Source organism: Pteronotus mesoamericanus, unplaced genomic scaffold, assembly GCF_021234165.1.
Source record: "Pteronotus mesoamericanus isolate MK-2021 breed Mesoamerican mustached bat unplaced genomic scaffold, CSHL_Meso_final contig_347, whole genome shotgun sequence".
Taxonomy (NCBI): Eukaryota; Metazoa; Chordata; class Mammalia; order Chiroptera; family Mormoopidae; genus Pteronotus; species Pteronotus mesoamericanus.
Genome location: NW_026555137.1, coordinates 16,922,037 through 16,949,119, shown reverse-complemented (window position 1 = coordinate 16,949,119; position 27,083 = coordinate 16,922,037). Strand labels below are relative to the sequence as shown.

Below are 27,083 nucleotides of genomic sequence, written 5' to 3'. Positions count from 1 at the left end.
TGAATGCGGGGTGACAGTGCCTGTTTTTGTTGGGGGGCAGGGGTGCAGGCGCAGTCACAACTGCCCCTTCTGAGTTTAATGAGCTTGGGGCCTTGGTTTTGAGGCCAGCCTTACCCGTGGTGCCTTGCTGGCTTTTCAAGAAGCCTCAAGGGGGGACTGAACCCTGGGCAGTGTCTGACCCCGCTCCCACCCCCACGCCAGCCTCCTGTGTCTGAGTTCTGTGTCTGAGCCCACGTCCAGCTGTGCCTCGGCTCCTGCTGGGGGCTCCGGCCGTGACACCTGCAGTGAGCGGCGATGTCTCAAGGACATTTTAACTTGAAGGTATTGGGCTAGAAATCGCATTTCTCAAAGAATGAAATCTTAGCATTTGTGACAACATGGAGGGACCTCAGGGGCATTATGCTAAGGGAAACGAGCCAGAGAGAGACAAATGCCGTATGATGTCACTTATATGTGAATCGAAAGAATGAAATAAATGAACAAACAAAAGGGAAACCGGCTCGCAGACACAGAGGAGAGGCGCTGCCTTACCTGCGGCTTTCAGGGCGGTCCGCAGCTCGTAGGAGGACATGGTGCCGGACCTGTCGGCGTCGAACTGAAGGAACAGGTCCTGTGGGAGGACGGCAGAGGCAGTGAGAACCACGGTGCCCCGGAAGGCGCCTTCGAGGCCGGCACCTGGGGGCCGGCCAGCACAGGAGGGGAGGCAATGGCTGGGAGGGCCCGCAGAGGGAGGTGGTCCTTTTGTTTTCTTTCCATCTGGGCCGATGCACTGAGCTACTGCTGTAATAGTGTGTGCTGGAGTCCCGTCCTGGTTTCCCCGCTCTGCCCGCTCCTGCGCCGGGCTTGTACGGTCCCTAGAGGCCATGTGCTCCCCGGGTCACATACTGTCCACGCCTTCAGCTTGTCCCAGAACACCTTGAATTCATCGAACTCCAGCTTCCCGTTGCCGCTGGTCTGTGCCGAATGCGTTAGGGAAAACGTGAGCAGGCTTCAGCCTGAGGCTCCTCCTGCGGCAAAGGGCTGGCGCGGTCACCAGGAGGTCGCAGGTTGAGGGCTTTGAGGGAGGTGGTTTAGTGAATAAACTGTGAGTCTCTGAAGAGGGGACGTGGCACGGGTGAAATGGCCGTGGCATCGAAAGGTTTGAAAACACACCAAAACCCCTTCATTCCTTTACATGGGTCCCCAAAGTAGCACCAAGATCCCAAGTTCCCTCAGAAACATTCCCATCCTTGGACAGTCTGTCTGTGCCTTTGGCTCTGTCCCAGTTCTAGTACCAGGGGGCTCCCTGGCTGGTTCCTCCTGGGAAGGGGACCATCCTGCTAGGTGGGGGTGCCGCCCTCTAGCAGACACTTAGCACCCACGTCTGCCCACGTGTTGGGAAGGATACATCCATTAGCGAAATGATATTTTTACAGGAAACCAGGCTGAGCTGCTTGAATCTGATGCCCTTTTCTGAAATGACACATGAAAGCAGAATTCAGGTCACCCCTGAAAACGTACCCCATTCCCTCTGTGGCAAGTCCGATGACGTGGTTAGATCGGGGGGTGGGGGGTGCTGACATGTCGCCCCCTTCAGATGCTGGTGGCAGTGGAAGTTGACATGGCCTTTTGGGCGGGAAATTTGCAAAATATGAAAAAAGCCTTGTAAATGGGACTATCCTTTCATCCATTTGCTAGTTTTAAAAGTCCCAAGCAGAGAACTACCAGTTAAAATTTTCTCATCAAGTTATTTATAATGGCAACAATTTAGAAATGATACAAATGGCCAATGGAAGGGCAATAAATTATGTCCACGTGATAAATTATTAGTGTCACGCAATTCTGAAGGATCACATTTCCGAAGCATATTTAATACCCTGGGAAACTGGAGAAATTTGAACACCTATACGCTGCCAGTAGAAACGTAAAAGTTGCTTGGGAAAATAGCTGGGTATTTCCTTGGAACATTAAAGATAGAGTTGCCACGTCACCCAGCCATTCTCTCAGCCATATCCCCAGAGAAATGAAAGCGCGTATCCTCACAAATAACTTGTACACGGATGTTCAGGGCAGCAAAGTGGCCGCCACCTAAGCGTCCATCAGAGGGGGAACACGTGAACAGAACGCGGTGGGTTCAGGCAGTGACTGTTAACCAGCTCTTCAAAAAAGGAAGGAAGCGCCGACACACGCTCCAACATGGGCCACGCTTGAACACGTTATGCTGAGTGAAAGGAGCCAATCAAAAAGGACCACGTATCACGTCAATCCTTCTACACAGGAAAGCCCAGAATGGGCAGATCTATGGAAACAGGGAGTCGAGGCGCATGTGCCAGGGGCTGCGGAAAATGGCTGCTGGGTACAGGCTTCTTTCTGCAGTGACAGATGCTCTAAAACTGATTGGAGTGAGGGCAGCACACGTCCATGAACTGGCAGAAACCACTGGATCGGATGCTTTAAATGGGCGAACTACACAGCCTGAATTATATCTCAGGCTGATGTACTGGAATATAAAACTGTGTCTATAATTCAATACTAATTGTGTGTGTACAAATACACACAGACTACATATATCACACACATATGCAAAGACAGTGGTTAACAGTGATGATGGGTGGCGAGATTATTGATGATTTTACCTTTGGCATTAGGCTTTTCTGCACTTTTCAGAATTTGCTAACATAAACCTGCATCATTTCTGTGATCAAGCAATGAAAGTTTTTAAAAGTCTGTCTAACGTCAGCCCTGAAAAGCAGGTCTGGGGCCCCGAGGAGCAGACAGCCTGGGGGCTGGGACCCAGGCCCCCTCCCCGGAGCCCTGAGGTCCCCGACTCGGGAAGGGGGGCGGCACTCACTCTTTCGCAGCTCAGCGTTTAAAACATGTCTGAGTTCCTCTGCAGTCACCTCCATGTCCTGTTAAAGTGGAGAAAATGACTTTCTATGGCCTTTGCAGTGAGTCTTCAATCTGAGCTTGATTTGGCTCAAGTGACAGCCGGCTCTCAGGAGCCTGTGGCAGGCCCAGGTCCATGTCTCCTGCGGCTCAGCCCACTCACTCCTCGGGGACCTGCCATTCAGCCTAGAGAAGGCGGAGAAAACTGGGCCAGGCCAGGCTGCTTCCCGGTCCCTGAGCTCAGGCTCCCACGTGACCCTTAGGTCGGAGGCCACGTGGGTCCGAGCCCCGATTCCCTGCGTGGCAGCGCACCTGGAGAACACGGAAACGCCCCTGCGCACATGGGCGGGAGGTACGCCGGGCACCAGTTCCATCAGGAGACCTGCCAGTGTGGCTCTTGTTTTCAGAAACTTCAGGAGTGAATTTCAGAACCACTGACCCAGGGCGCTCCTTTAAGTCCTGCTAAACCTCAGCCCCCACAGTGCTGAGAAGCTCGTGAGGAGAGCAGAGCCCTGGCCCACCCTCCCACGTGTCCTGGAGGCCCAGCCGGCGGTCGTGCACGTGGCAGGCTGGGCAGCGGGACTTAGGCCCCCTTTAGCCCAGTGTGTTGAACCAGCGCACCAGCCAGTTACCGGTGGAGTTACTTTCACAGACGTCTGCCCAGGCTCCATCCCCAGGGCTCCTGAGGCCTAGGGGTTGGGCAGTTGGGGGTTGGGGATGTTCCGCCCCAGTGAGGAACCCCTGATCCAGCCCACGCGCCCATGGAACGGAGGAGCCAAGCGCCCCAATGTCCATCCGGCTGGTGGGAAGCTGAGCAGGGCTAGACCCGGAATTCCCCCGGCGCCTTCAGTTTTGATAAAGTTGAGGGCCTCTCCTGCTGCAGCGCCCCTTCCCATCCTAGCCTGGATCTCTACTTCTGGCAACTTCCTCGCTCCCCACAACCCCCCTCCACTCCCCGCAGGTGCTCGCAGGCCAGTCCTTCAGGTGGGGAGTTTGCTCCCGCCTGCGCCCTCACCTGCTCCCTGCACAGGGCTGCAGTTTGCCCTGCCCCCGCCTGCTGTGGTTTGACAGAGCCCCACGCGCCCCCACCTTTCTCTGCCCCAGACCATGGTCCCCAAGTCACCCTGACCTGTCAAAGTGGGCCGGTACCCCCAGGTTTAGGTGTCTCTTTCTGACCATTCAGGAGCTCGGTCAGGGATGGGAAGCTAATGCAGTCATTAGCTTCTTGCCATGACCTGGTTACCAGGATAACTTTATTCATGGCTACCAACTGCGAGGCTGCACGGGGACTCGGATGGGGCAGTGTCTAGAAGGACGGAGGCCTGCGCAGGGACAGGGAAGACCCTACGAGCAAGCTGAGTGACAGAGAGCGCGGGGATGGGGCCGAGGAGCAAAGGGCAGACTCTCTTCTTCCCTGGTGGCCCCGGCGGCCCTGGGGTTAAGGGGCAAGATGCCTGTGTGTGCTTATAATTTAACAGTGGACTGAACATCCCGTTCAGACAGGGTGGAGAGAAGGCCGCGATTTCCAGGCGGAGTTCCAAGGAGCGGCCCGGGGCAGGCTTCCTCCACGGGTCTGCGCCCCTGCTGGGCACAAGGGTGCCAGTGGTGCGGTGGGGGAGGCTGGCTGTCGCGGCCTCTCAGGACCACGGCCCGGTCTCACTTTGCGACTAGCACCCCCCACCCCACCCCAGCCTGGGCACCCAGCCTCTGGGAAGCGTTGCTGACGAACCTCCCTGCCACCAAGACCCTGGGCCGAGGGCATCGCGGGGACCAGCGCCCGGCAGCCACAGCGGCGCCTCACCTCCCCGGCGACGCGTTCGAACAGGGCCCTGAACTGCTGATGCTCCTCCGTCTCCTGGCTCCGTGGCGTCGGCCTTGGAGGCTGAAAAGGAAACAGGGGCGCTCACCCTGGAGACACAGAAAAGGCAGCGGCACCCGCTTTCCCTTAGAAAGAGCAGGAAAGAGGAGGCCCAGCGGGAGGACCTCCCAGCCCTGTGACATGTGTGCTGCTCAGGGGGGCCCGGGACTGGCCCTGCCGGGGACACTAGGAGCGCTGGCGCAATTCCTTGTGGAGGCTCCTTGGAAGGAGCGTCAGAAGGGCCTGTCCGCGGCCGGGCTGGGACCTCCTGGCTGCACAGAGGAGGCGCTAGAGGAGGCGCTAGAGGAGGCGGACTCCGACGGAGTTAGGCCCGGCCAGCGCAGCCTCCGCCCCGCTGCACTTGCTCCATCTCCTCTGCCGCCGCTCTGCACCCTGGTCTGAAACAGCTGCTCAGTGCGTCGGCGCTGGGCGTTGAGTCTCACGGGCAGGAGTCTGTTCCTAGTGTGGAGCGCATGTCCAGGTGCCTGGGAAGCGCTCAGCAAGCGTTTGTCTGTTTTGTTTCGGGGCCGTTAGTAGCCCAGCGAGGGCAGCGAGGGCAGCGAGGGCAGCGCGGCCCTTCTGAGAGCTGATGGCTGCTCCTGGCGGGCGTCAGGCTGTCCCGGCTACGTCTGAGCGCCCGGGAAAGTCTCACAGCCGTGGGACAAGCAGAACACCGGCCCCCGCTCCTCCAACATGCAACGCAGGGAAGAAGTAACAGGGACCCGATGTCCTCAGTGGAAGAATCTGCCGCCTCTCTCATTTTCTTTTTATTGATTATTTCTCTAAAATTGACTACATTTTAAAGCTATCCCGTCCCGTCTGGAAGCAGCAGCTGCTGCTCAGGGAACAGAGCGAGTGGGAAGCACAGAGATCACTCCAAAGAGCTTTCTGCCAGGCACCGACCCGGGTCCCCTGCCCGGCCCTGCTGGGTGAGGAGGTAGGAGGTGCTCACCCGACCGCAGGTAACCACTCCCTGAACGTCTGAGGTTTCTGTGACGCTTTGGTTGCAAGGACAGGCTCCAGGACAGCCACCCAGCCCCACCCTCGAGTAACACGAGAAGGCTCACCTCAGGAAGCTCGACGTTTACGTCTCCGTCCAGGTCCCTGTGGAGGCAGAAAACACGCTGACCCAAGAGTGTGTCAACTTCCTCATTAGGACCTGCCACACCGCAGGGCCCAGCGGTGGTGGGACGTTCTGTCCCACCAAAGCCCCGCTTCCCAGGGCCGTTGCCATTTCACCGGGGGCACAGACCCCAGGCGCGGACCCTCCCCTCGTCGCTCAGAGCCCGCTCCGCACGGAAACAAGGGCGCGGCCGGGCCTGCGCCCCAGGAGAACGTGCCCGTTCTGGGTTTCTGGAAGGAAAAGCTACGCTGCAGTCAGCCCTATTTCCTGGGCGCGCGTTAACGGGGGCATTTAGGAAGGGTTATGTAGGACAGGGGGTCTCCGAGGCCCTGAGGGCCGAGGAGTGTCATCGCGCTGCCCATAAGCCGTGTGTCGCCAAAGGAGACCGTGGCCATTGGGGACGGCCATGTCGCTGCTGCGGGTTAAACATTCGTGGGGGGATTTTAACGACTATAGAGCAAATTGGGTCGGAATAAAAAAGAGCGTGCCCGAAACGCCCCTCCCCAGGGCAGTAAATCCCTGACCCCACTGGGGGCGGCGTGGGGGGCGTGGGCTGAGGAGCTGCGCGTGGGGAAAATGCTGGACGGGCGCTTGTTTTGCTGTCCCGCGTTCAGGGGAGCGCAGTGAACGGGAAGCAGGGATACGGAGGGGAGGGGAGGCGTCCGCTGTTGTTGATCCCGCGAACACCCAGAAGAACCCAGTCTTAGCGGGTAAAAGCAGAGCCCTCCCGAGGAAAGTCTGCCACAAATGCGAAGGGAGCACGAAAGAGCAGGCATTAGGATGGAGCCCGCGGGACCCTCCCTGTCCCCTCATCCCGTGGGCCCAGGACGGAGCCTTTCAGGGCGCTTTTATTGTTCTTTAGGACCCTCCCACGAGGACTGAACCGGCGGGCACAGAGCTCCCTGCGCCTCTCCTTACGAGCTGGTCCTGTGCTCGTAAGGTGTCACAGCAGTTGAAGGTTCCCTGCTCAGGAAGCGTGAGTGGGGAGCTGGCTCTGCATGTAGAGGCCGAGGGCTGTGGCGGAACCCACTAATGGGACAGGCAACACCGAGTGCAGGATTGGCACGGCCGGCGTGCGCTCTTGTTCTTGCCGCCCACAGAAGTCGCCAATCGGCATGGATCCCGTTTGGGATGCTTCCCTGCGCACAGATCCTGGGAAACGCGTGCTCAGCTTGTACTAGTGTCTGGGAGGAGACCGAAGGACAACTTTCCAGCAGAGTTTTTAAAAATTAAAGATGTCATTGCTTCCATTTAGCTGACGGGAAAGAGCCACGCCTTTTGTAATCAGCTCGGGAAACCGGTGAGACTTTGGAATTGGAAGTATTCTGCGTGTACGCCACCGATCCAGTTCTATCCCGCCAAACAAAAGATAAAACTATGTAGTCACAGGCTGTGTCGCCACGGCTGTCTCTACCCTGTTAGCTGAGGTTGTCCTTTGTAGGGGCCTGATCTGGCTTAAACACAGAATTAAGTCGATTCTGCCATTCTCTGCAATCCCTACAATGTCTGCGTTGGAAAAAGAAGCGGACTCTCGTATCTCAAACCATTTTTTTTCCCTCTGCTACAGAGCAACCACTGGGGAATGGGCAGTAACAGGATTTTTTTTTTTTCCCACAGAAGCACCTGATACAAAGTAACTTTGTTAAGACACCACCCAGGAGATGGAGAACGTGAAGTATGTCCAAGGGGGGGAAGAGTCACTGACATTTATTTCAAGCGGAGCTGTAAGAACATGTCATTCTTGAAACTTGCAATAGCGCCTCGCCTTCCCCGTGCACAGAACTCAGTCCAGCATCCCTACATGCGGTGCCCCCTCCAGAAGCATCTTGGTAAAAAGATCTGGAAAATGAAGGGCCCCACCCTGGGAGCAGTTGGAGAGAGGAACTTTTTAATGGCTGGTTTGAAGGGAGGAGGAGCGGAACGCAAATGGAAACGTATCCTGTTTTGCAAATGGGCTAAGAAAGCCTCCCGCCTGGTTTCCCGGGGATGTCAAGGAGGCATTGAGGGAAAGGGATTCCAGCACCCGTTACTCACTGGGTGATGGCTTTCTTCTCGGAAAAGATCCTCACACAGAAATCGGCTTCTTGATGGGGCTCAAAGGTGCTGGGAATCAGGATGTATTGCCCGGGGGGCAGCTTGAACCTGTCGGAGACTTCTCTGAGGTTGACGAAGGTTTTGCTCCTGGCCTGGGAAGCGTGGTACCGGAAGAAGTCCTTGTTCAGGTGCTCCTCTTTGCCCGGGCACTGCAATGGGAAAGGCAGGGGTGGTTGTGGCTATTTGGACGCGGTGTGGGGACTGGCCGTGCGGTCTCAGGCGTGAGGCTGAGGAGGAACGGAGAACGTAGAGCTCCGATGGAGAACCCTGCGGAACCATTGGCTCCCACCCACCTGGTAAATGGCATAGCCGATGGTCAGCACGTTGGCGCCAAACCTCTTGAGTTTCCGCCGGTCCTTCTGCATCAGAGCCACGAGCAACGTGCACCCATCCTGCCCGTCGTCTTTCTCAGTCAGGGACAGCTTTATTTGTGGGTTGGTCCAAAAGGTGTCTGCCATTCGAAGGAGACAGATTACTTGTCCTCCTTTTGAAAAAGCACGAGGGACACCCACACCCACACACACACACCCCATCTCACCCCTTCCTCCCAAAGCGGAGAAGATAACGTCTCCCCTCCCTATTCCGGTCGCCCTGTTGCCCTGCTTTCTCGAACCCCTGTGGGGATGCAGCGTTCTTCCGCTCATTTCCACCTTCTTCGGAACCGCGTCCCTTCTTGCGGGGCCAGCTGGCTACCGTGTATGTGCCACTGGACTATTCCCCTTCGACACTTCAAAGGGGAGGGCAGCGCGCCTGTGGCTGGGCAAGTCGAGCTGAACCAGCCTCCCTCCCAGCTCTAGGCGTGAACTCCGAACTCGGGTCGGTCTAGGCAAGCCCCTCTCTTGCCACGCAAATTGGAACGAGGCGAACCAGCCCTTCACCAGGCAGGACTGGTTTGAGGAATTCCCAGTTAGAAGGAAGTGGAAGACTTTTCTTTAATGACACTTAGGAGCTCTTGCTGTGACTATAAAGAAAGCCAGATGCGGGAAGAAGCAAGCAAAGAAAAGAGGGCAGGACAGAGAATTGCAAACAGGTGACAGATCTATGCTCGAAGGCCACCCTACTTCTCTGAACTTCTCTGTTACGCTGGACAATAAGCCCTTTTTATTGCAGAACAAGTGTGCAGTTGTGTGTTCTATCGCTTGTAATGGAAAATAACCTAAGTGGTAAAACAAGGGTGTTTCCCTGAGCAGCTCTTGCCCCGCTTCCTCCCAAGTCATCTCTGCCCTCTGCAGTCGTGTGGGACATCCTACTGGCTAACCCCCCGGGGCAGGTTTTCTCTCGGGCCCTGGCCCTGATCCACTGACGTCCCTGGGTTGGGCTGGACCCTTGGGGATGACAGAGAGGGTGGCGGGCAGACTACCCACCCAGGAAGTTGCGGCAGCCCCCGGCCGTGGAGCCCCGCACCCAGCTTCCTTGGTGGACCGTCACCTCCCATTTGTGCAGAGCGTCCTCCTCCAGGGCATCGGGCGTGAGGTTGCAGACCTCTACTTTGTCAAAATGGGCCTTAAAGTCGCTAAATGCCATCCTGCAACAAAGTGGAGGGACACAGCGCGTCGGTGGCGGCGGCGATGGCGTGACTCTGTCATCCACTCGTCCGACAGACGGTGCCCGCTCCTGTCCTCACGGAGTGGGAAGACCGCAGGTGAGGGGAGACAGAAAATATGCACACAAGACTTTAGAGAAGGATTAGAAAGGTAAAGGAAAAAAGTAAAAATAGAGGTTGATGATATCTAAGGGCTACAAAGCAAATGAAGTCGGGTGAGGGAGGAGGGCGCAGGGAGGGGCGCTAACAGGGAAGTAAGTTAGGGGCCGCCTCGCCGGCCAGGTGTGGAGGCCCAAGGACCCTTGGCCTGCTGGCCTCCCGCTGTGGCTTTCCGCGCTTCCTGCCTTGTTCTCCTTTCTGCCAGGCTTGAGGCATCCGAGTAGCCTCTCAGCGCCTGGCTCCTACCCGCCGCTCACCTGCGGCAGTTTGTGTGAGGGCGCTCCTTGCCGACCTCTGCGTTTTTCCTGCAAGTTTTGCTCTTGTCGTCTAACTCCTTAACCCAGAGCCTGGGCACTCAAAATTTCAGGGAACGTTGTCTCTAATTCCCAACTCCACAGCTTGTCAACTCTCAAATACTCTGCCAGGTTTCCACAATTTTTTCTGCTTTTGACTTCATGGCTCCCGAGGCAGAGGTGGCTGGCACGTCAGCGAGGTGCACCCACCGGAACGGGGCTCGGGCTGCACGCACCCCGCCCCCTCTGCCGCGGGTGGGAGGCAAGAAGTGATGTGTCCCTTCTGGGTCCAGGCTCTCAGGAAGTGGGGATGTCTCCTCCAATCTTGCCTTTTCTCCGCTGCTACTGGCTTTCTGCAGATGACACTGTGACCCAGGGGGAGGGGAGCCACACAACAAGAAGAGCTTGGGTCCCTGAATCACCGCCTGGAGGCAGCCACCACAGAATAGGAATGGCCTCCTGGACTGTCCCCTCACAGCCGGTGAGGAATCACCTTGATCGCATTTGTGTCTTTATACATTTTGAGTCTATTTGCGACAGCAGCTGGTGTTACCCCGAGTCACTGGCCATTGAAGTACGGAGCCACCGTAACAGAATTCTAAATATGTGATACCTGCTTAGCCACTGGGCAAGGGGTTGGAGCTGGGAAACAGATATCCACGCTATGAATGGCAAAATACTTGCTAAAACTGTTGCCTGCAAACAAATGGAAGCCAGCGCGGTGAAGTGCCCGCCGGGCTGTGCTCTGCGGGGAAGAATGGAAAAAGCTGAAATACGAGTGTATGCTGGTTTTCGCTTGTTGTAGTTACTAGCTGGTGTTCTAAGAAAGAGATAACCTTAGGCAGGAATTGACTGGCTTAAGCACGGGACAGGGTGGAGGGTCAGACCAGAGGGCAGACCACGTGGCCTCGCAGGGGGAGGAGCCAACTGCTTCTGGGCCCCACAGGAAGAACTAAGACCTAAAAAAGCCTTCTGGAATAAAGGCCCAGTACATTTTTTTTGTTGTTGTTTAACTCGAGCCAAGTAGAATCAGAGGCAGAGGAACCTGGAACAGACTGACAGCTGAAGTGGGGGAGGGGGAATGGCTGAAGCAGGTGGAGGGAGTAGACAAAGAACAGCCGTGTGCACCACCGCGGCCAGGACGGGAGTGGGGTGGCTCCAGGGGGCGCGGGCGGGGCTGGGGGTAGCAGGCCAAGAGGCCAACAATAAAATATGATTAATTTTTTGTAAACAATAAAAGAATTGATATTAATTTCTTTTTCATTAAACAAAGGGTTTCGGTCTAGGTCAGGCAAAGTCCCTTCTCACTTAGGGGTGTGTCTTTAGATGCTCTCAAGATAAGTGCCTCCGGGGGCCCACCTCCGAGGCAGGCCGCAGGGAGGACCCCGTGAACCCCTGGGCCGTCGGCCCTCAAACTCCCTGTGCAGACTCGGGGGGCTTGGGGAGGGGGCTGGAGGCGGGAGGCCGCCTTGAGACCCAAACAAGCCTGGAGATGGGGTGAGTTCCCCGAAACAGAGCAGATTACGTCCTCTGCCAACCGGGGTGTATAGAAAGGGCTTGAGGCGGGATTATTTGATTTACTGTGAATAAATAAATAAGCAATAAATAAATGAAGGAGAAAATGAAGAAAGAGACAAAGGTTGTGCTCCTTGCACCCGAGGGCCGTGCGGCTCGCCCACACCCGTGGGGCGGCTCACACGGAAAGGGACCCGGGGACAGCACTGTACCAGAACTCTCCGTCGTCGAGAGCGGTGTGGCGCAGGCGCTGCTGCTCGGCTGGGCTGACGGCTCGCCACTCGGCGGAACTGGGAGCAAACACAGTCGGCGTTAGGGGGCGGGTCACAGGCGGCAGCCCCCACGGCAGCCCGGGGCGGGGCGGCCCTCCCCCAGGAACCGCCTGTGCGCACGGAGGGAGCGGACCCTGGTCAGCGGCTCCTCACTGGGCCCCAGAGGCCTGCCAGGGGGCCTAGAGGCTGGCCAGCAGCCGATGGAGAGAGGCCCTCAAGACCGCCGCCCCCACTCCATGGGCCGTGATCACGGAACCGTCGCAGGGAAGCAGAGACAGCCCGACTGGACGCCTCAAATGGATCGAAATGCGTCACCTGGAATGCTTGCCTGACTCTCCTCTTCGTTTATAAGCTGACCCTTTGAAAAGTGTAACAATTCCTTATGCTCAGCCACACTTGCCACTTAGCGGGCCAAGTGCCGTCTTTACCTGACCTGTCCAGGGAGCCAGCTAGGATTCATGCCTGTCTGTGCACGAGGGGACTCAAGGGAACAGCCTGCAAGTCCACTGCGTCTCTCCGGCCCCACAGCTGTCTCCAAATGGGTCAAACTGAGTCACCGGCGCTGCGGTGCTGTAGTCAAGCTGGCCACCTCATCCACCCCTGCGGATCTTGACCTGAGGTGGCCGGGGGGGGGGGGTGGCGGCTGAGGAGGAACATCTCTCCGGTCCATGGTGCCAGGGTTGGAACGGCAGGACTAAGAGCCATGCTTTCCTGCCTGAGCCATTATCTCCTAAGAGCGCACACGCTGAGAACGGCGGGCGGGCGGGTGCTCGGAACAGGCGGGGGCAGAGCCGGGGGTCAGGGTGGGGGTCGGCCCTGTCGCCTCGAGGCTGCGTGGCAGCCGGAGACAGGCTTGACTCCAGCCTGGACTCCGCGAAGACGCACTGTTCCAGCTTTGCGCTCTGCGCTCTTTGTGCTTCCCAGGAGGAGGCCGAGATGGCCCCGCCCCTTGCAGACCACGCCCCCTGAAGAGAGGGGCTCGGCAGGTCTGCTCCTGATGGGAAGCAGCCCTATTGAAATAAAGTAGTTTCAATGTTCCTCTCTCTCCATTTCCACCAGGAGAGGGAAGCCCATCTCTTTTTCTCTTTTGTGTTGGTCCTCGAGGCATGTGCTGCGTCCCCAGGCTGGAGCCTGGTTAATAAAGCCACCGACATTCGGATGGTTGTGACCTGGTGGCTTCGTCTGAGCTGAGGACCACTCAATGTGACTCTAGTCCTCCTAGATTTGCTGCTGGGCCCCCCAGGGCCCCCCGAGCTGTCAGTGGGGGCAGGGTGGGGGGAGACAGACAGTCAGCTCCAGGTGGGTGCTGCCCGAGCACAAGGGAGCACCCCGATCCCAGTCACCTGGGCCACTTCCTGAGGGGCGAGGAGGGGACGCATATCAGAAAGGCGGACCTTTCTTTTAACTGGGCGCCAAATAAATAACCCTGGTTAACTGCTCTGTAATGGATGGATTTCCTGTTCCGCTTCCTTTGACTCTCTCCCGAGCCACTGGGGCTCTGGCTAGTGGCCAGTGACCATCAGAAAGAAGACCCAGGTGACCTGCTTGGCTATATTGCAGGGATTCTCACACCAGAAATACTCACTGCCACCCCACCCTTGGCATGCGCGCACACGTGTGCACACACAGGCACTGCTTACTGGAGCTGCTCATATCTGGAGATGAAGCCTGTTACGATGAAAAATCCCCACGGGAGCGCCTGCTCGCACTGACAGAAATGTCATTACAGGAAAGTTAAAGGGAAGCGCTAGAGTCGTCCTTGAGAATCAAGTCTGCCAGCAGGGGGCGCCAAGGGCTGGAGCAAGGTGCCCTGACGCAGGACAGGGCCCTGAATAAGCGCCAGGAGAGAACTGCAGACAGCCTGCTCCTCCTTCACAGCCTGCTCCTCCTTCACAGCCTGGCGCAGGCCGGCCTGGCCCCATGTGCCCCGCGGACGGTGAGAAGGGGGATCCCCCTGAGAGAAGGGGATGGGGACTGACCTGTCACTCCAGGGCCCGTTCCATTCGACCTGGCCCCACGGGTTCCGCACTCTGATGAGCTTGGTTTTCTGGCCTCGGAAGTTTAACTAGAAGAAAAAGCACCGGGCTAGTGTGAAATGACAACTTCATCCACGAGCTCCAGCCAGGCCTGGCTTTACCGAAAGCCTCTCGACTAGGGTAACACGCTAAAGACATGCCAAAACTCATCGGTTCTTCACTAGCCCTGGGAACTCCCTAAGTCCTAGCGAACATAACAGCTCACGTTACCAATGATGTTATATTAATCGCCCCAGACCAGTGATGCCGAGTCTGGGGAATTGAGTAGAACTGATGAACAAGTAATGAGTCCACGCGAGTCTTCAAATGAGTGTTTTCTCTCTAGACTGGTCTCTCCCTAGAGGAAGGGGCTTATTTATCTGTGTGTCCTCGGCACCTGGCATAGTGACTGGAGAATTCTCATGCACTATTACAGTCACGTGCGCATAACATTTCAGTCTCCAACGAGCCGCATATGCGAGGTGGTACACCCTGTGGCCTAGGTGTGCAATAGTCTACACACCACCCAGGTTGGCTCACTCTATGATGTTCGCACAACGACGAAGAGCCTCACTACGCATGTCTCAGAATGTATCTCCTTTGATAAGTGGCTCACAACTGTACTGAATTTTCTTCATCCTTAGCATCTTACTCACAGGTGAATGATAAGAACATAAACACATACTGGGAAAATAAACAACAATAAGCAAAATCACTTCTCAGTCTTCTAACTCCAGTTATGCTCATTAGGGTCTCTGCTGTCCACACGGAGGACCCTTGAGCCAGTAAAGAAAGATGCTTCGGCCGTGACTTCCGTCCTGCTCGGCAGCAGGAAAGGGACTAGTGCATTTTACAAAGATTCTGGAGGGAGGAGGGTGGGAGTAATTCAGCAGCTGCCAGACATCTTAGCTCTCAGAACAGCGTGTCCCCATGCGTTTGGCACAAATTGTATTTTTGATGAGGAAACATAATTTGTCAGAATAACCTCTCCAATGCACCATTTCAGAGGGTCGCTAATTGAAATGAGCAGGGAAGGTAAAGTCCTAGAAGGTGGAGAAAAGCAAACGCAATTGAACAGAATGTCATATGAGCTGGAGAGTTTCTTTGGTTCCTTGGAATAATATTTAGAGCCAACATTAAAAACCACAGGCCTACTCCATTGAGCGACTTGCTGGGCCTGTGAGGAAGGCGGAGGAAAGGAGCCAACGCAAGTAGTCACAATCCTGAGTGCTCGGGGGCAGCGCCGCCTTGACCTCGTCTCAGGATCCCCAGGGACGGGGAGGACAGGTGCTTCCTCCCGCCCTCGCTCTCCCGCTCAGGTGGAGCGCGCTCGAAGCGTGGGCAGCAACTGGTAGAGGCCAGGAGTGCCTGTGACTTGTCCACGGACTGAGTGGGCCACGACAGACCTTTGGACTTCACTGGACTTGAACCTGAGAAGGTGTAGCGGTGGCTTCTTGTCTTCCTCTTTCTTCATCCTCTGCCCTTCTCGTTCCCACGTGTCCCTCGAGGAGTTCCCTTCCAAACTGGAGCCCTCAGTAGGTGGGCCTCAGGGATCAGTTCTACCCTGGACTTGTGACAGACAACTGGTTTTGTCGTCAAATTGACTGGGTCACGGGGGACCCAAATAACTGGTTATTCATGATTCTGGGTGTGTCTGTGAGGAGTTTTAGGATGCGGTTTTTTGATTCAGTAAAGACGGCAGCCGTTCCCCAATGCTGGTGGGGCCCCTCTGATCGGCTGAAGGTCAGAATAGAACAAAAAAGTGGAAAAAGGAAGAATTGGCGCTCTCTGCCTGAGTACAAGCTGGAACTTTGGTCCCCTCTGCCCTTGGACTAGGGCTTATATAGCATTGCTTCCCCTGGGCTCCTGGTCCTTGGGCCTTTCTTTGCACTTGGACTAGGACTGCGCCGCCAGCGTGCCAGCTAACAGATGGCAGAGCACAGGGCTTCTCAGCCTCCGTGACCCCAGGAGCCGACCCCTCATGGTAAATCTCAACCTCTCTTTCTCTATTTCTCTCTCCCGCTCTCCCTTTAGCTCTGCCTCCTACCGGTTCTGCTTCTCTGGAGAATCCTGACTGTCACGGGACCGGAATCAGGGAAGGAAAGAAAAAGCAAAGACCAGGTTCTCACACCTGCTAAGCACGTTAGGTGCCACGGGGGGGGGGGGGGGGGGGGGGGGCGCCTGTTTCTCTCGTTCCTGCTTTACTGTTTTGCATTCCAGCCTGGCTCTTTCAATGAGACCTTCTCTGAAACGTCTGAAAGCAGGTTTAAACTGTAAGGCACTAAGTGAGCGTAGGGGACTAGCATTGTTGAGTCTGTCCTTGTTCCTCGTCAACAGGGGTTCAAGTCACCTACCCGGTCAATTCCTGTCACAGTGTAGGCATGACCCTTAATAAGACCAAATGGTGTCCGGGCTTCTGATTCTGCAGAATTTCTGATCTGAAACACAAAAGAGCAGTGTTGGACCCATTGTGTAAGTCAAGCCCGAGCTCCCCAGCCGGATGGCGCTCCAGGCCCAGCCCCCCGTCTCCTGTTCCCTGAGGTGAGGGCTCTGTGCCCAGGACATATGAAATGGGTACACAGGGCACACTCAGGTGCTTAGCAGAGACATTCGGCAATTCCCAGTCTCTTCCAGGTGAGGAGACCCTAGCAATCAGTTTACTTTGTGCCTCCAAACAGAACAGCTTGCTGACCCATCCCGTAGCAGCATGAGAGAGAAGCACGATCGCATCCACCAAAGAGGTGATGAGAAGCCCTTGACAGTGGCACATACACCTCTGTGTCACCAACTGGAAGACACAGGGAAGCAGATTATTTACTAGCAGAGAGCGAAGTCTCAAGAGGAAATAGAAAACTTGAGCAGGTTTCAAAAACACATGAGGTAAAATTATGTGTGTGCTTGTATATATAAAAATTCTTAAAAAATGCTGTCAGCTTTCTGTCGACTGATACGTTTTTTCAGGATATATGAAGCAAAACAGACAGGTTTCGGAAAAGTATATAGAACGAGCCCCCGTAGTGAAACCAAGCCGCCCCGCCCCTGTTTGTGTGCACATGCGCGTGCCCTTTCGTGTGAGCAAGGAGGTGTGAAGGGCGCGTGCCGCGGGCCCCAGGGGCGGTGCGAGGGCAGGGAGACAGAAGCGTGCCTTTAGCTGTCTCAGGGTCGTCGCCCCGAGACAGCAAGCATATCTGACTTCAGTAATTTGAAAAAATCAGATAAAAGCTTTTGTTTTAATTAAAACAGACAAACATTTAATTAAAATGAGTACCCCCTACCCCGCCCCCCACGGAAAGCCCTGTCCCCGCTGGCGCCTCGCTCAGACCTCTGGCCCCGGCGCAGTGCCGGGAAGAGGAGCGACCTACGTCAATGGAGCAGCCCACCAGGGAGCCCCTCTTCAAGGCCTTCTCCAGGATCTCATAGAAGTTCTCTGGAGCCTCTTTAGTCGCGAAGGTCTCTGCCACGCCCCCGGTGAAGTCTTCCATGGCCTCGATGACGCTGCCCCCCTTCAGAGCCTCGTAGCTCCCGTTCAGCCTGGAGGGACACAGGGAAGCAAGGCAACCGCGGCCCGGAAGAGCGCGGCCACCAGGTGGCGCCCCCAGCCAGACTTTTCCTAACCCTGCTTTGCCTTCCCCGGGCCGGGTGGTGAGGCCGGAGGATGGGAAGCCGGATCAAGTTTGCGCTGAGCTCTATGGGAACAAGACGCCCTGAGCGCTCCGCGAAAAGACAGCGCAGTGCGGTAGCAAAGAGCATCGACTGGCTCCCTGGCTGGCTACAGGTTCGAGCCCTAGTCCCACCACTTATAAGCGGAGTCATCTTGGGTCAACTCGGTTCCCTAATTCACAAGACAAGGCATGGCTGTACTCTCCCTCCCAGGGCAGCTGTGAGGCTTAAACGAGAGCCTCTCTCTGCTCACAGGGACCAGGGCCGGACCATGAAGGTGTCAGTTGTAGGCAGAGAGTGAGAGCTGAGGACCCATCTCTGTGGTGTCACGTGCGCCATTCATTTCCAAAGTTACTAGGTCAGCACCTCCTCCCCCCTCAGTGAGTGGGTCTCAGCTGGGTGCTGTCACGGTCTGCATGTCGACCCCCGATCCCCCGTCTTCCTGGATGAGTTGTTCTGCGCTGTCGAGGTTGGGGGTCTGACAAATGCACGGGGTCAGGTACTTGCTGTCACAGTGTTATGCAGGGTGGTTCCACTGCCCTAAAAGAAACCCCCTGCGCCCCACCTCTTCACCCCTCCCTCCCCGGAACTCCTGGCCACCACTGATCTTCCCGCCTCCATGGTTTTGCTTTCGCGGGGTGTCATGTGGTTGGACTCATACAGTAGGTAGGTAGCCTTTTTGGTTGGCTTCTTTCACTTAGTAAATAAGCCTTTAAGATTCATGTGTGTTTTTTCCTGGCTTGGAAGCTCATTTCTTTTTAGCACTGAATAGTATTCCATTGCCGGGGTGGACAACGGCTTGCTTATCCATTCGTTAGCTGAAGGGCACCGTGGTGCCATCCAGTTCTGGGCAATTATGAATAAAGCTGCTACAAAGCTGAAGGTTTGAAGGCTTTTGTGTGGACACAAGTCTTCACCTAACTCATGGACCAAGGGGTGCAGCCGCTGGATCATTTGGTGAGACTATATTTAGGCTTGGAAGACGCTGTCGAATTGTCTTCCAAAATGGCGGGGCCATTCTGCCTTCTCACCAGCAATGGATGAGGGTCCTGCTACGCCACAGCCTCATCAACAACTGGTGCTGTAGGTGTGTTGTGGCATTTCACTGTTTTAACTTGCAGTTTCTTGATGACGTTGGGCATCTTTCCCTGTTCTTGTTTGCCATCTATCCATCCATTTAGGTGAGGTATCCTCCCCACCATTTTTAGCCACTTTTAATGACCAAAAAAATAAACAGATTTTCCTCTTTAGGAAACCTATTCTTTTCTCTCTGAAGGAAAAGCCCTACCCTTCACATCCCGCTGAATCCCACCAACTGGAGTCCCAGGCCCCACCCTTTCCCACAGCTGATTTCCCTGCGTGGGGCTCACTGAGGAGGAAGCGGGGCCTCGCCGAGCCCCGGTGAGCACAGGAGCAGCCCTTGAGGAGGACCCCGTCGAAGTCCCCTGACACAGGGACTCCCCAAGGGGCAGAGCCAAAGCAGGAGCCCTCCCCCTGTGGCTGGAAGGAGCGCCCCTTTGCCCACCTCAAGCCTGTCCTGTGGCACTAAGGGTGCCCACAGAGCCAGGCGAAACAGGAGGGCAAAGAAAACCTCTCCTTTGTTTCCTCTTTGATGCCTTAAACGCTGTCCCGGTGATTTCAGGGCCCGCAAAGCCCCAGTTAGTGGGACCTCATTTTATTTCTGCCACTGTACCCCCCACCTAGAGGCAGAGGCATGTCCCTCTCCCTGCTTCCTGCCTCCGAAGACAGGATTCCCACGGCCTGAACATCCGGCGGAGCTTGAGAGGGACCCCCACCCCCACCCCGGGGAGCCCCGCTGCCATCTGAGCTCAGAACTCAGGCTGCCTCTGGCTGAGGAGCTGATGGGCTGGAAGTCCAGCCACTGAGGGCAACGGGGCCAAGAATGGGGGTCTCGATTTCACTTATATGCGGCACCTGGACTCATCAGATCCACAGAGACAGAGGGGTGAGGGGGCCGGAGCTGGGGCTGGGGCATTAGTGTGCGATGGATGTGGCCTTGTAGCTTTGCTGCCTGAAAGTTCTGGGTGATGGTCGCACAACGATGTGAATGCACTTAATGCCATTGAACTGTACATTTGAAAATGGTTGAAATGGTAAATTTGACCACAGTTTGTTTAATCGAAAGAAAGGAGCGTTCTGAAAGGAAAATCATTTGGTGTTTGTCCACGTGGATCGCAGCTCGGATGTTTGAGCGGCGACAGCGTTCGGCGGGGAGCCCGGAGGACCAAGTGTCCTCAGCCCACCAGCATTTCCCTCTGCTCGCCTCTCAGCTCTTCCCACGGCCACACTCGTGACACAGGGAGAGAGAGGGAACGCATGTCGCCGCTGTGCACGGGGCTGGGCACGCCAGGCCACAACAGGAGAATCGCTCCTTTCCTGCCTCCAGCCCCGAGGGAGCCCCTAGCAGGTGCGCCCCCGCCCCCAGCCACACCTTGTACCCCAAGCTCTGTCCGCCCTGCTTCGCAGAAACCCCGTGAACAGGCCGCGGGGGCGGGGCGGGGCGGGGCCTGCACTCACTTCGCGTAGGCTTTTTCCAGCAAGGCGCTCCAGAACTCGTTGTGGTCGGCCGAGTGGAGGAAGATCAAGCGGTCCCTGAAGGTGGGCAGCCGGTCATCGACCACCACGTCCAGCCACTCACTGTGCTGCCAGAACTGCAGCCCGGGGGAGCCGGAAGTTAGGGGGCCCCACGGCAGGCCCAGCCCCATTCGCGAACGCTCATCACTCTGCTCTTCCTCCGTGGACCGACCTGCCCCGAGGGGCCTGAGGGACATCACAGGTGGGCTGCGTGATGAGGCCCCCTGGACTCAGCGGAGCACCCGACCCTACCCCTGACATTGGCTCCAAGACTTGGTGAGGGTCCCTCGCAGCCTGGGGCCGCAGGGCAGGGCCGCACGTGGACACTGCACCGCGCCCTGATGGGCCCTCCTCCCCGCCCCTGCCCTCTCTTCATCAGACCCGGCAGCGTTTGGTTGGCCCCACGTAGCCACACCCCCTTCTGCCCCGCCCCCTTACACACGCAGGCTGTGACCCAGCTGCCCCTGCACCTCGCGTCCCTTCCTTGCTTGGAGGCAGAGCCTCTAAACTGGTGTTTTGGCCATTCACGTTCAAGGAGACAGCAGGTGGGCACTCGTGCCAGGTGCCAACGTGAGGGGAGTGCGCGTGCACATATGGGTGTCCATGTGTCCTTACATGCTCACACACATGTGCATGTGCATTTGTGCAGGGGACAAGCAGGGCAGGCCTCGCCTGGCGTGACTCTGTCCTCTGCAGGGTCCTGGCAGATGACATCTCTGTGCTTCTCTTGGATTTCAGTTTTTAAGCTCACTCCTGTCTCCACACCTATATCTCTTCAACAAGGAGACTCTCAACTTATGAGAAATAACTCTGTTCCTAAGAGGTATAATCGTTTTAGGCCACTTATGCTTAAAGCACAAGAATTCTCAAATATCAGAGCCCTTAACAGGCGGCCCTCGAGCTGTGCCGGAGCGTCGCCGCGGGCTTTGCTGCCGACTTTCTGAGAGGGTTCGCCCAGGGTGCCCGCACGCTCGTCCAGTGCGTGTGGAGGTCATCTGTGACTGAGGGCCCTTTGGGATGCCGCTGTCACCCCGGAGGGTGGCCTTCCTTCCGGGTTTCCCAGCAGCTATGGGTGTCCCTGGCATCACACTGGACCCCGAGAGGCCAGCCCATGGCTGGGCCCCGCTTACCTGGAAGTGGAATATCCCAGCGTAGCCGGGGCCGAAGCTCTGGTCCAGGGGCACAACTCTCGCCAGCGCTTTTTCGTTAAGCGTGAGGGAGGCGATGGCAGCCAACAGCCAGCAGTCGCCTGCGAAAGGCACGTCAGAAATCGTGGGTTTCACTGCTCATTCACAGCGAACAGGAAACTCTCCGGCAGAGGGTGCGGGGCGCTCTGGATGTGGTCGCACCTTTTGCGCATTAAGAGAGCGGGCAGATACCGGCAAACACCTCTGGCCTCCCCCCGCTGCCTCCCTTCGCCCTCCCTGCCCAGTCATCAGAGTCCCGGTCGTGGGGGTGTTTCGGGACACGCTGACTTGGGTGTCAGACGTACGCTCCGTGAGCGTCAGCTCCGCGAGTCTCCAGTGACTCCCCCTCCAGACCACCAAGGCTCAGACCTGAGCGTCGGCCTGGCCGGGGGTGGCGGGGGGCAGGTCTGCCGCCCCTGGGCACCTCAGAATGAGCCCCGCGGGGCCCGGGGGCACGGTTCCGGGCCGACGCCTGCGCCAGCCCGGACTCCGTCTTAGATAAGGGCAGCTCCAGGGTCGTTTGTGTTCAGTACTTGTGGATTCTCAAGATTTGTGGATTAATGATGGACTGATTAATAATAATCAGTTGTGTTTTCATGTCTACACACATCTAGAGGAAAACTCAAACATGAGTCAAATTTCGACAGTATTTTACGTGTGTCGTTCCCGACTCCACATGAAGTGAAGGCCTGGACCACGGAGTCACTGGGCTCCAACTCCGGGAGCAGCGGGGCGGTGCGGGGAGCCGGGGCCGGGTGGGGGGAGGGAGGAGGAGCCACAGGTGGCAGCAGCGAGGCCCCAACGCCAGCGCCTGGTGCTGCTCTTGCTGCGTCGACCGCTCAGAGGCCGGTCCGCCTGCGCAGGGCGCTCTGTCCAGCCTGTCACCGCGCGCCATTCCCCCCCGCCCCCGCCCACACTTACCGAGCTCCCCCTGGCAGATGTCGGTCCTGGTGGCCCCTCCAAGAATGAATTCCGGATTTTTCACTATTTCCTGGAAGAGTGAGGTTGTTATTCAAGTGAGGCTGCCACGTGATGTGCCCGCTCAAGGGGAGGCTCAGGGCCGCTCGGAGCAGAGGGCTGTTTTCCGGTATTGGATTTGCTTTCCTGGTTGGGGGGGGGGGGGCTTGAGGAGGCGAAATGTGGCCGTGGCTCTGTACCCCACAACGCTGGGCCAACCCCGGTAGCTCACCTCCCTGGGGAGAGGTCCTGCCTTCTGAGCCCCTCAGCTCAGCCTCTGGCCAAAGCAGGACGTCTCCAGGCCCTGACGCTTCCCCTGGCCCCTCAAGCCTCAGGCCAGGTGTCGGGGGCCCTGGGTTCAAATCCTGGCTCCCCACGCGTGTGCCTGAGTGGGCTCCAGACCCACATCAAAGAGAGTCATACATACGGGCTGGTGCTTTGGATTAAACACAAGTTCCTACTCAGGCCAGCCAGCTTCCTCCTTTTTCAAAATATGCATTTAGGGATAATTATTAAATATATCTATATGACAATGACAGATATGTGCGTATAGCTCTCATATAACTTTACCGAAGTGCACTAGATATATTTTATTGTATATTACACATAATCATACCTTTTATGGGTATATAATAAAATCATTCCTATACATATATGAACACATAGATAATATGGAGGGATAAGTATAAAACACTAACACAAAAGCATTTAAAAGGCATTATACAAAATTTACATTTTCTCTCTGTTGTTTGGAGGCGGCAGGCTCCATTCCTGGCGTGGACTACAGCAAAGAACAAGAGAGACAGTCCCTGCCGAGGGGCTGGGGATCAGGCCCTGGGCTGACGAGCAGACACTCAGGTTCCCGAAGGGTGAATGCCAGGACAGGGAAGGGTGGCGCGGGGCGGGCTGGTTTAGCGGGAGGGGTGGGGGCGGCAGACAGTTGCGCAGGGAGTCCCGTGAAGGTCCAGGGAGAGGATGTCTAGCCTGGCACGTCCTGGAGCTGTGGAGGGGGCTCAGGGGGTCTCCGAGCGGTCGGCAGCCTCTGGGGGCGACCCTGCTGTGCACGGAGGCCATGGCTGCGCGCATGCGTATACGCAGGAGGCTAGAGGACTACAGCGGCGCCTCCGGGCGCCGGGTGTCCTGGGCTGAGAAGTGGGGGAGGCGGTTGCATGGAAGAAAGCAGATGGTTTCAGGCAGATGGGGAGCCAGGGAGAAAACCAGGGCCAAGGCATTCGTGAGCAGAGCAAGTCAGGCCCAGGAGGGCCCAGGAGGGCAGGCTGTCGGGGGCTGCCCTTCACCGGCATGGCTGTCGGCGCCCCCATCAGGCCGGGAGACCCCCATCAGGCAGGAGATCCCTGTCCCACTCACTCAGACCCACAGCCCTTCCCAGGAGGCCTGGCCCAGGCCACACCCACCGGGGGTGACCTCGCCTTCTCTTCCAGTCCTGCCCATCACCCACCCCTACAGCAGGCGCCAGGACATCCACGGCAGTGACTCCTTGGCCCAGAGGGCAAGGCTGGCCGCCCTTGCCCTGTGATGTCCCCTCGACTTTCCTGATTCCAGCTGCTCCTGCCCGCCACGCCCCTGCCCCAGGCACAGCTGTGTTTGACAAACAGGTGGTGCGGGGAAGGGCCCTTGGCAGCTCACAGCCTCTGCACCAAAGTGCAGGCAGCACCCCAGCCATGGTCCTTGGTGGGGGGACCCCGGAAGCTGACCATTTCCCCGCTGGCCCCTGTGTCCCCAAACCAGGGACCTGGAGCTCCGTCCGGCAAGTGGAACCTCAGTCCCCACCCCCACACCTCGTCCCTGAGTCCCCAGAAGTCTGTGAGCTATAACACAAAGCCCCAGCCTCCCCCACCCCTCTTCCTGCATAGGAAGCAGAGCTGGGTGTCCCAGAAAGAGCTGTGTGCGTCGAGCTTTGGCCTCGGAGAAATTCCAGTTCTGGCAAAGAGAAGGGGAGCTGTAGGCTGCAGACGGCACTCGAAGCCGAGGCAGGCAGCGTGGAAGGCACGGGGGCCCTGGAGGGGGAGCGGCTGGGGGTGGCTTACAGACACGGGCGGCCTGTCACCCGTGGCCCTGAGGGGCCTCCGAGCTGCTGAGTGCCCACGCGGGTGGCTGATGCCTTCCTGACTGCCCCCCAACACCCCGTGGCTCCTTCTGCCCAATTCTGTGCCTTCCCCTCCCCAGGTATTGCCCCTAAGAGTGCCCCTGAGAAGACGGGTCCGTGCCCCCAAGGCCGACTTTGTTTGGGGTCAGAAAGAAGCCCATCTCGCTGTGAGAGGCGCGGCCGTCTGGTGGGCGGAGGCAGCGTGTTTGGAAGAACAGAGGCAGCGGCGGGCCCGGGCTGCCCCAGCGGGCTCAGCCCCTGCCCTGCTCTGCTGCAGTCACACTGTGCTTCCGGGCGGTACAGCGTCCCCCCTCCACCAGGAGCCGTGCGTCAGTGAGCGCGGTGGCCAGCACCCCTGCTGGTGCCATGCCCGGCCCCGTGTGGCACTAGCCTCCAGGCCCGGGTAGGTTGGGGACATAATAACGCCCCCCTCTCAGGGTTATTTGGATTCAGTGAGAAAATACTGGTCCACAACAAGTGTTGCCCAGGCCGTAGTGACTGTTGGCTGTTGCCATAGTAACGTTGGCTGTTACCATCGTTTTGAAAGTGCCAGATGGCGCCCGTAGCTGAGGGCGTGGTGGGGTTTGGGACAAAGGAGCTTCTGCTCACAGAACATGACTCTAAGGCAGGACTCAGGGCGCCGCGCGGGTTCTTACGTTAAAGCAGCATCGGCGCTGAAACAGAGACCACCAGGATGCGGGGGGTGTGGGGAGGCCACTGAGCAGGGGTCCAAGTCTCCCAGCAGAGAGGGGCCTTCCAGGGAGCATGCCAGGCGGGGGGCACGGGGTCGGGGGGGTGCTGTGGGAGGAGCGACCACGAGGCTGGGGCTTGGCTGTCGGCAGAGGGGGCGGGGTGGGGGGACCCACCTTTTGCGGGGCAACATCCAACGCCCTGAGGGCGCTGAGGAGGGGGCATGAGCCCCGGAGGCCATCCCAGGGGTAGGCAAGCCTGGAGCCAGGGAGGCCAGTGAGGCGGGGAGGAAGCTACTGGAATTCCTCAGAAGGGAGGCTTAGCCATCCCGGGATCGCCTTGGTGGACAGAGGAACACACTACAGAACCAGAGCAGCTGACACGTGAACCAGGGCGGCGTGGCACATAGGTGAGCACACGCATGCAACAGCCTCCAACAGGAACTAGCAATAAAGACCTTCCAAGGCATCGATAGCTGTGTGTACTTTGGGCTGGGCCCCGAGGGCTGGAGGTTTTTGTGTAAAACGTCAACATTGTTTGGATGTTGAATGTAGGGAGATCGGGAGGAGGCGGACGTGAGGAACCCTGGCTGCTCACATGGAGGATGAGACTCGGAGCTGTTGTTGAAGATGATGATGATGGTACCAGTAAGATAAATAGGATCACAGCCGTCATTTGTTGCAAACGTGAGGGGCAGCGCGGGACCACGCGCAGCCCCAGCTTTGGGCCCAGCATTCTGCTCTCCCCCGTCCCCACCGGGGCCGCTGCCAGGCCGGTGCGCACCCCGCGGGACCACGAGCGGCGTGCTGGGCAGGGGTCGGGCCCTGGCTAACCCAGCATGGCACCTATCGGCCCCTCATCCCAGGCACCAGCTGGCGCCCCCGGGACCTCCAGACTGCTGGGTGGGGCGGCGTGATGACAGCCCCCTCCTGGGGAAGGGAGGCTCGTGGTTTGGGGGAGAGAACGCCGCTTCCTGGTGTTCCCCGCATCACACAGGTACTGAGCCCCTGCTGAGGGTCCGCCCCACGGAGCACGCAGGTAAAACCTGGCCGGAAGCCACTGAGCACTTAACACGGGCCACCTCCGCGTTAGCGCCCACGGGCGGGGGCGGGGAGGGTCCACAAGCCTCCCGAGGCCTGTCCTGGGGGAAGCGCGGGCCCTGGCTACCTCACCACCTCCTCGCAAGGCGCTCTCTGAGTCTGGTCCAGCTTTGGTGGGAGTCAGAGAGCTGGGGGCGGGGCGGGGCGCCGCCAGGCGCCCTGGGTACCATCCCCCGCGTCCCCACTTCCTGGCGCGTGTCCCCCGCATGTCATTCCTGCCCTCAAACTGCACAGCCTCTCCACAGTGGCCTCAGCAGGGGCGCCCAAGCCAGGTGTGCGCTGCCTCCCCTCCCACCCCTCCTCTCCTGCCCCCCCCATAGCTGCGCCCCTCCACCCCACCCCCTCGCTGCACTCACCCCCGGCCGCTTCCACACGAAGGGGATCTGGGGCCTCTCGCTGTAGAAGAGAGAGGAGCTGTTGGCAGGGAAGTCAGCATCCTCAAAGAGGACGCCCTTGCGCAGGCACTCCTGCCTCAGCTGCTCGAAGCTCTGGCCCGAGGAGTGGGTGCTGCGGGCGTCCCTGGGAGCTGGGTGCCCCTGGGGCCCGGGGGCCCGGTAGAGGTAAGGCATGCCTGCTCCCGGGCAGCGGGTCCGGGTTGGCGGTGGGTGGGAAGGAGTGAGATGCTGGTGCCAGTCAAGGGGCACCTGGGCTGAGCAGCGCTTGGGCTCTACCTATTTGCCTGGGAACCTCCCTGTAGGCTGAGAGGGGCACACCCTGAAGGCAAACTGCAGAGAGAGCCCTGTGCCCTCCCAGGGCTCCTGCAGCCCCAGAGGAGCGGGGAGGCTGGGCCCGTCCCAGCAGAGGCAGCCCCAGAGGGAGAGAGGATTGCTTTCGGGGGGTGGGGGTGGGGGGGAAGAGAAGGAACCTCTGCCCACTGCCCGCCCCCTCCCCGCCACAGTCCAGAAGGTGGCAGCTGGGACTGGCTTTGCCCAAGGGAGGGTGCCCGTCTTATGTCAGAGAATGGCAGTTTGGTGGTTGGAAGGGAGTTTAATAATAGTACATATTACGGGGGCGGCCGACTTTTTCTGGGAAGGGCTGGGTAGTACGTTC

The 27,083-nt window shown here is 57.9% G+C and overlaps 1 protein-coding gene across 3 annotated transcripts in view; it reads right to left on the bottom strand.

Moving 5' to 3' along the window:
• CAPN9 (calpain 9) overlaps positions 1-26,602 on the bottom strand; it is a 32,056-nt gene extending 5,454 nt beyond the window's left edge. The window contains exons 1-17 of one of the 3 annotated variants that reach the window (XM_054576476.1): positions 26,390-26,602; positions 22,101-22,170; positions 21,123-21,241; positions 19,936-20,069; positions 17,100-17,268; positions 16,092-16,175; positions 13,702-13,787; positions 11,663-11,740; positions 9,305-9,465; positions 8,234-8,391; positions 7,881-8,089; positions 5,791-5,827; positions 4,667-4,747; positions 2,831-2,888; positions 1,388-1,452; positions 886-954; positions 532-610 (exon numbers count right to left, since the gene is read on the bottom strand). In XM_054576476.1, coding sequence (XP_054432451.1) covers positions 532-610; positions 886-954; positions 1,388-1,452; positions 2,831-2,888; positions 4,667-4,747; positions 5,791-5,827; positions 7,881-8,089; positions 8,234-8,391; positions 9,305-9,465; positions 11,663-11,740; positions 13,702-13,787; positions 16,092-16,175; positions 17,100-17,268; positions 19,936-20,069; positions 21,123-21,241; positions 22,101-22,170; positions 26,390-26,602 — 1,870 coding nt within the window. The remainder of the gene's footprint in view (positions 1-531; positions 611-885; positions 955-1,387; positions 1,453-2,830; positions 2,889-4,666; positions 4,748-5,790; positions 5,828-7,880; positions 8,090-8,233; positions 8,392-9,304; positions 9,466-11,662; positions 11,741-13,701; positions 13,788-16,091; positions 16,176-17,099; positions 17,269-19,935; positions 20,070-21,122; positions 21,242-22,100; positions 22,171-26,389) is intronic. The other 2 variants (XM_054576477.1, XM_054576478.1) reach the window with 2 other exon arrangements.
• Between the last annotated feature and the right edge of the window lie 481 nt (positions 26,603-27,083).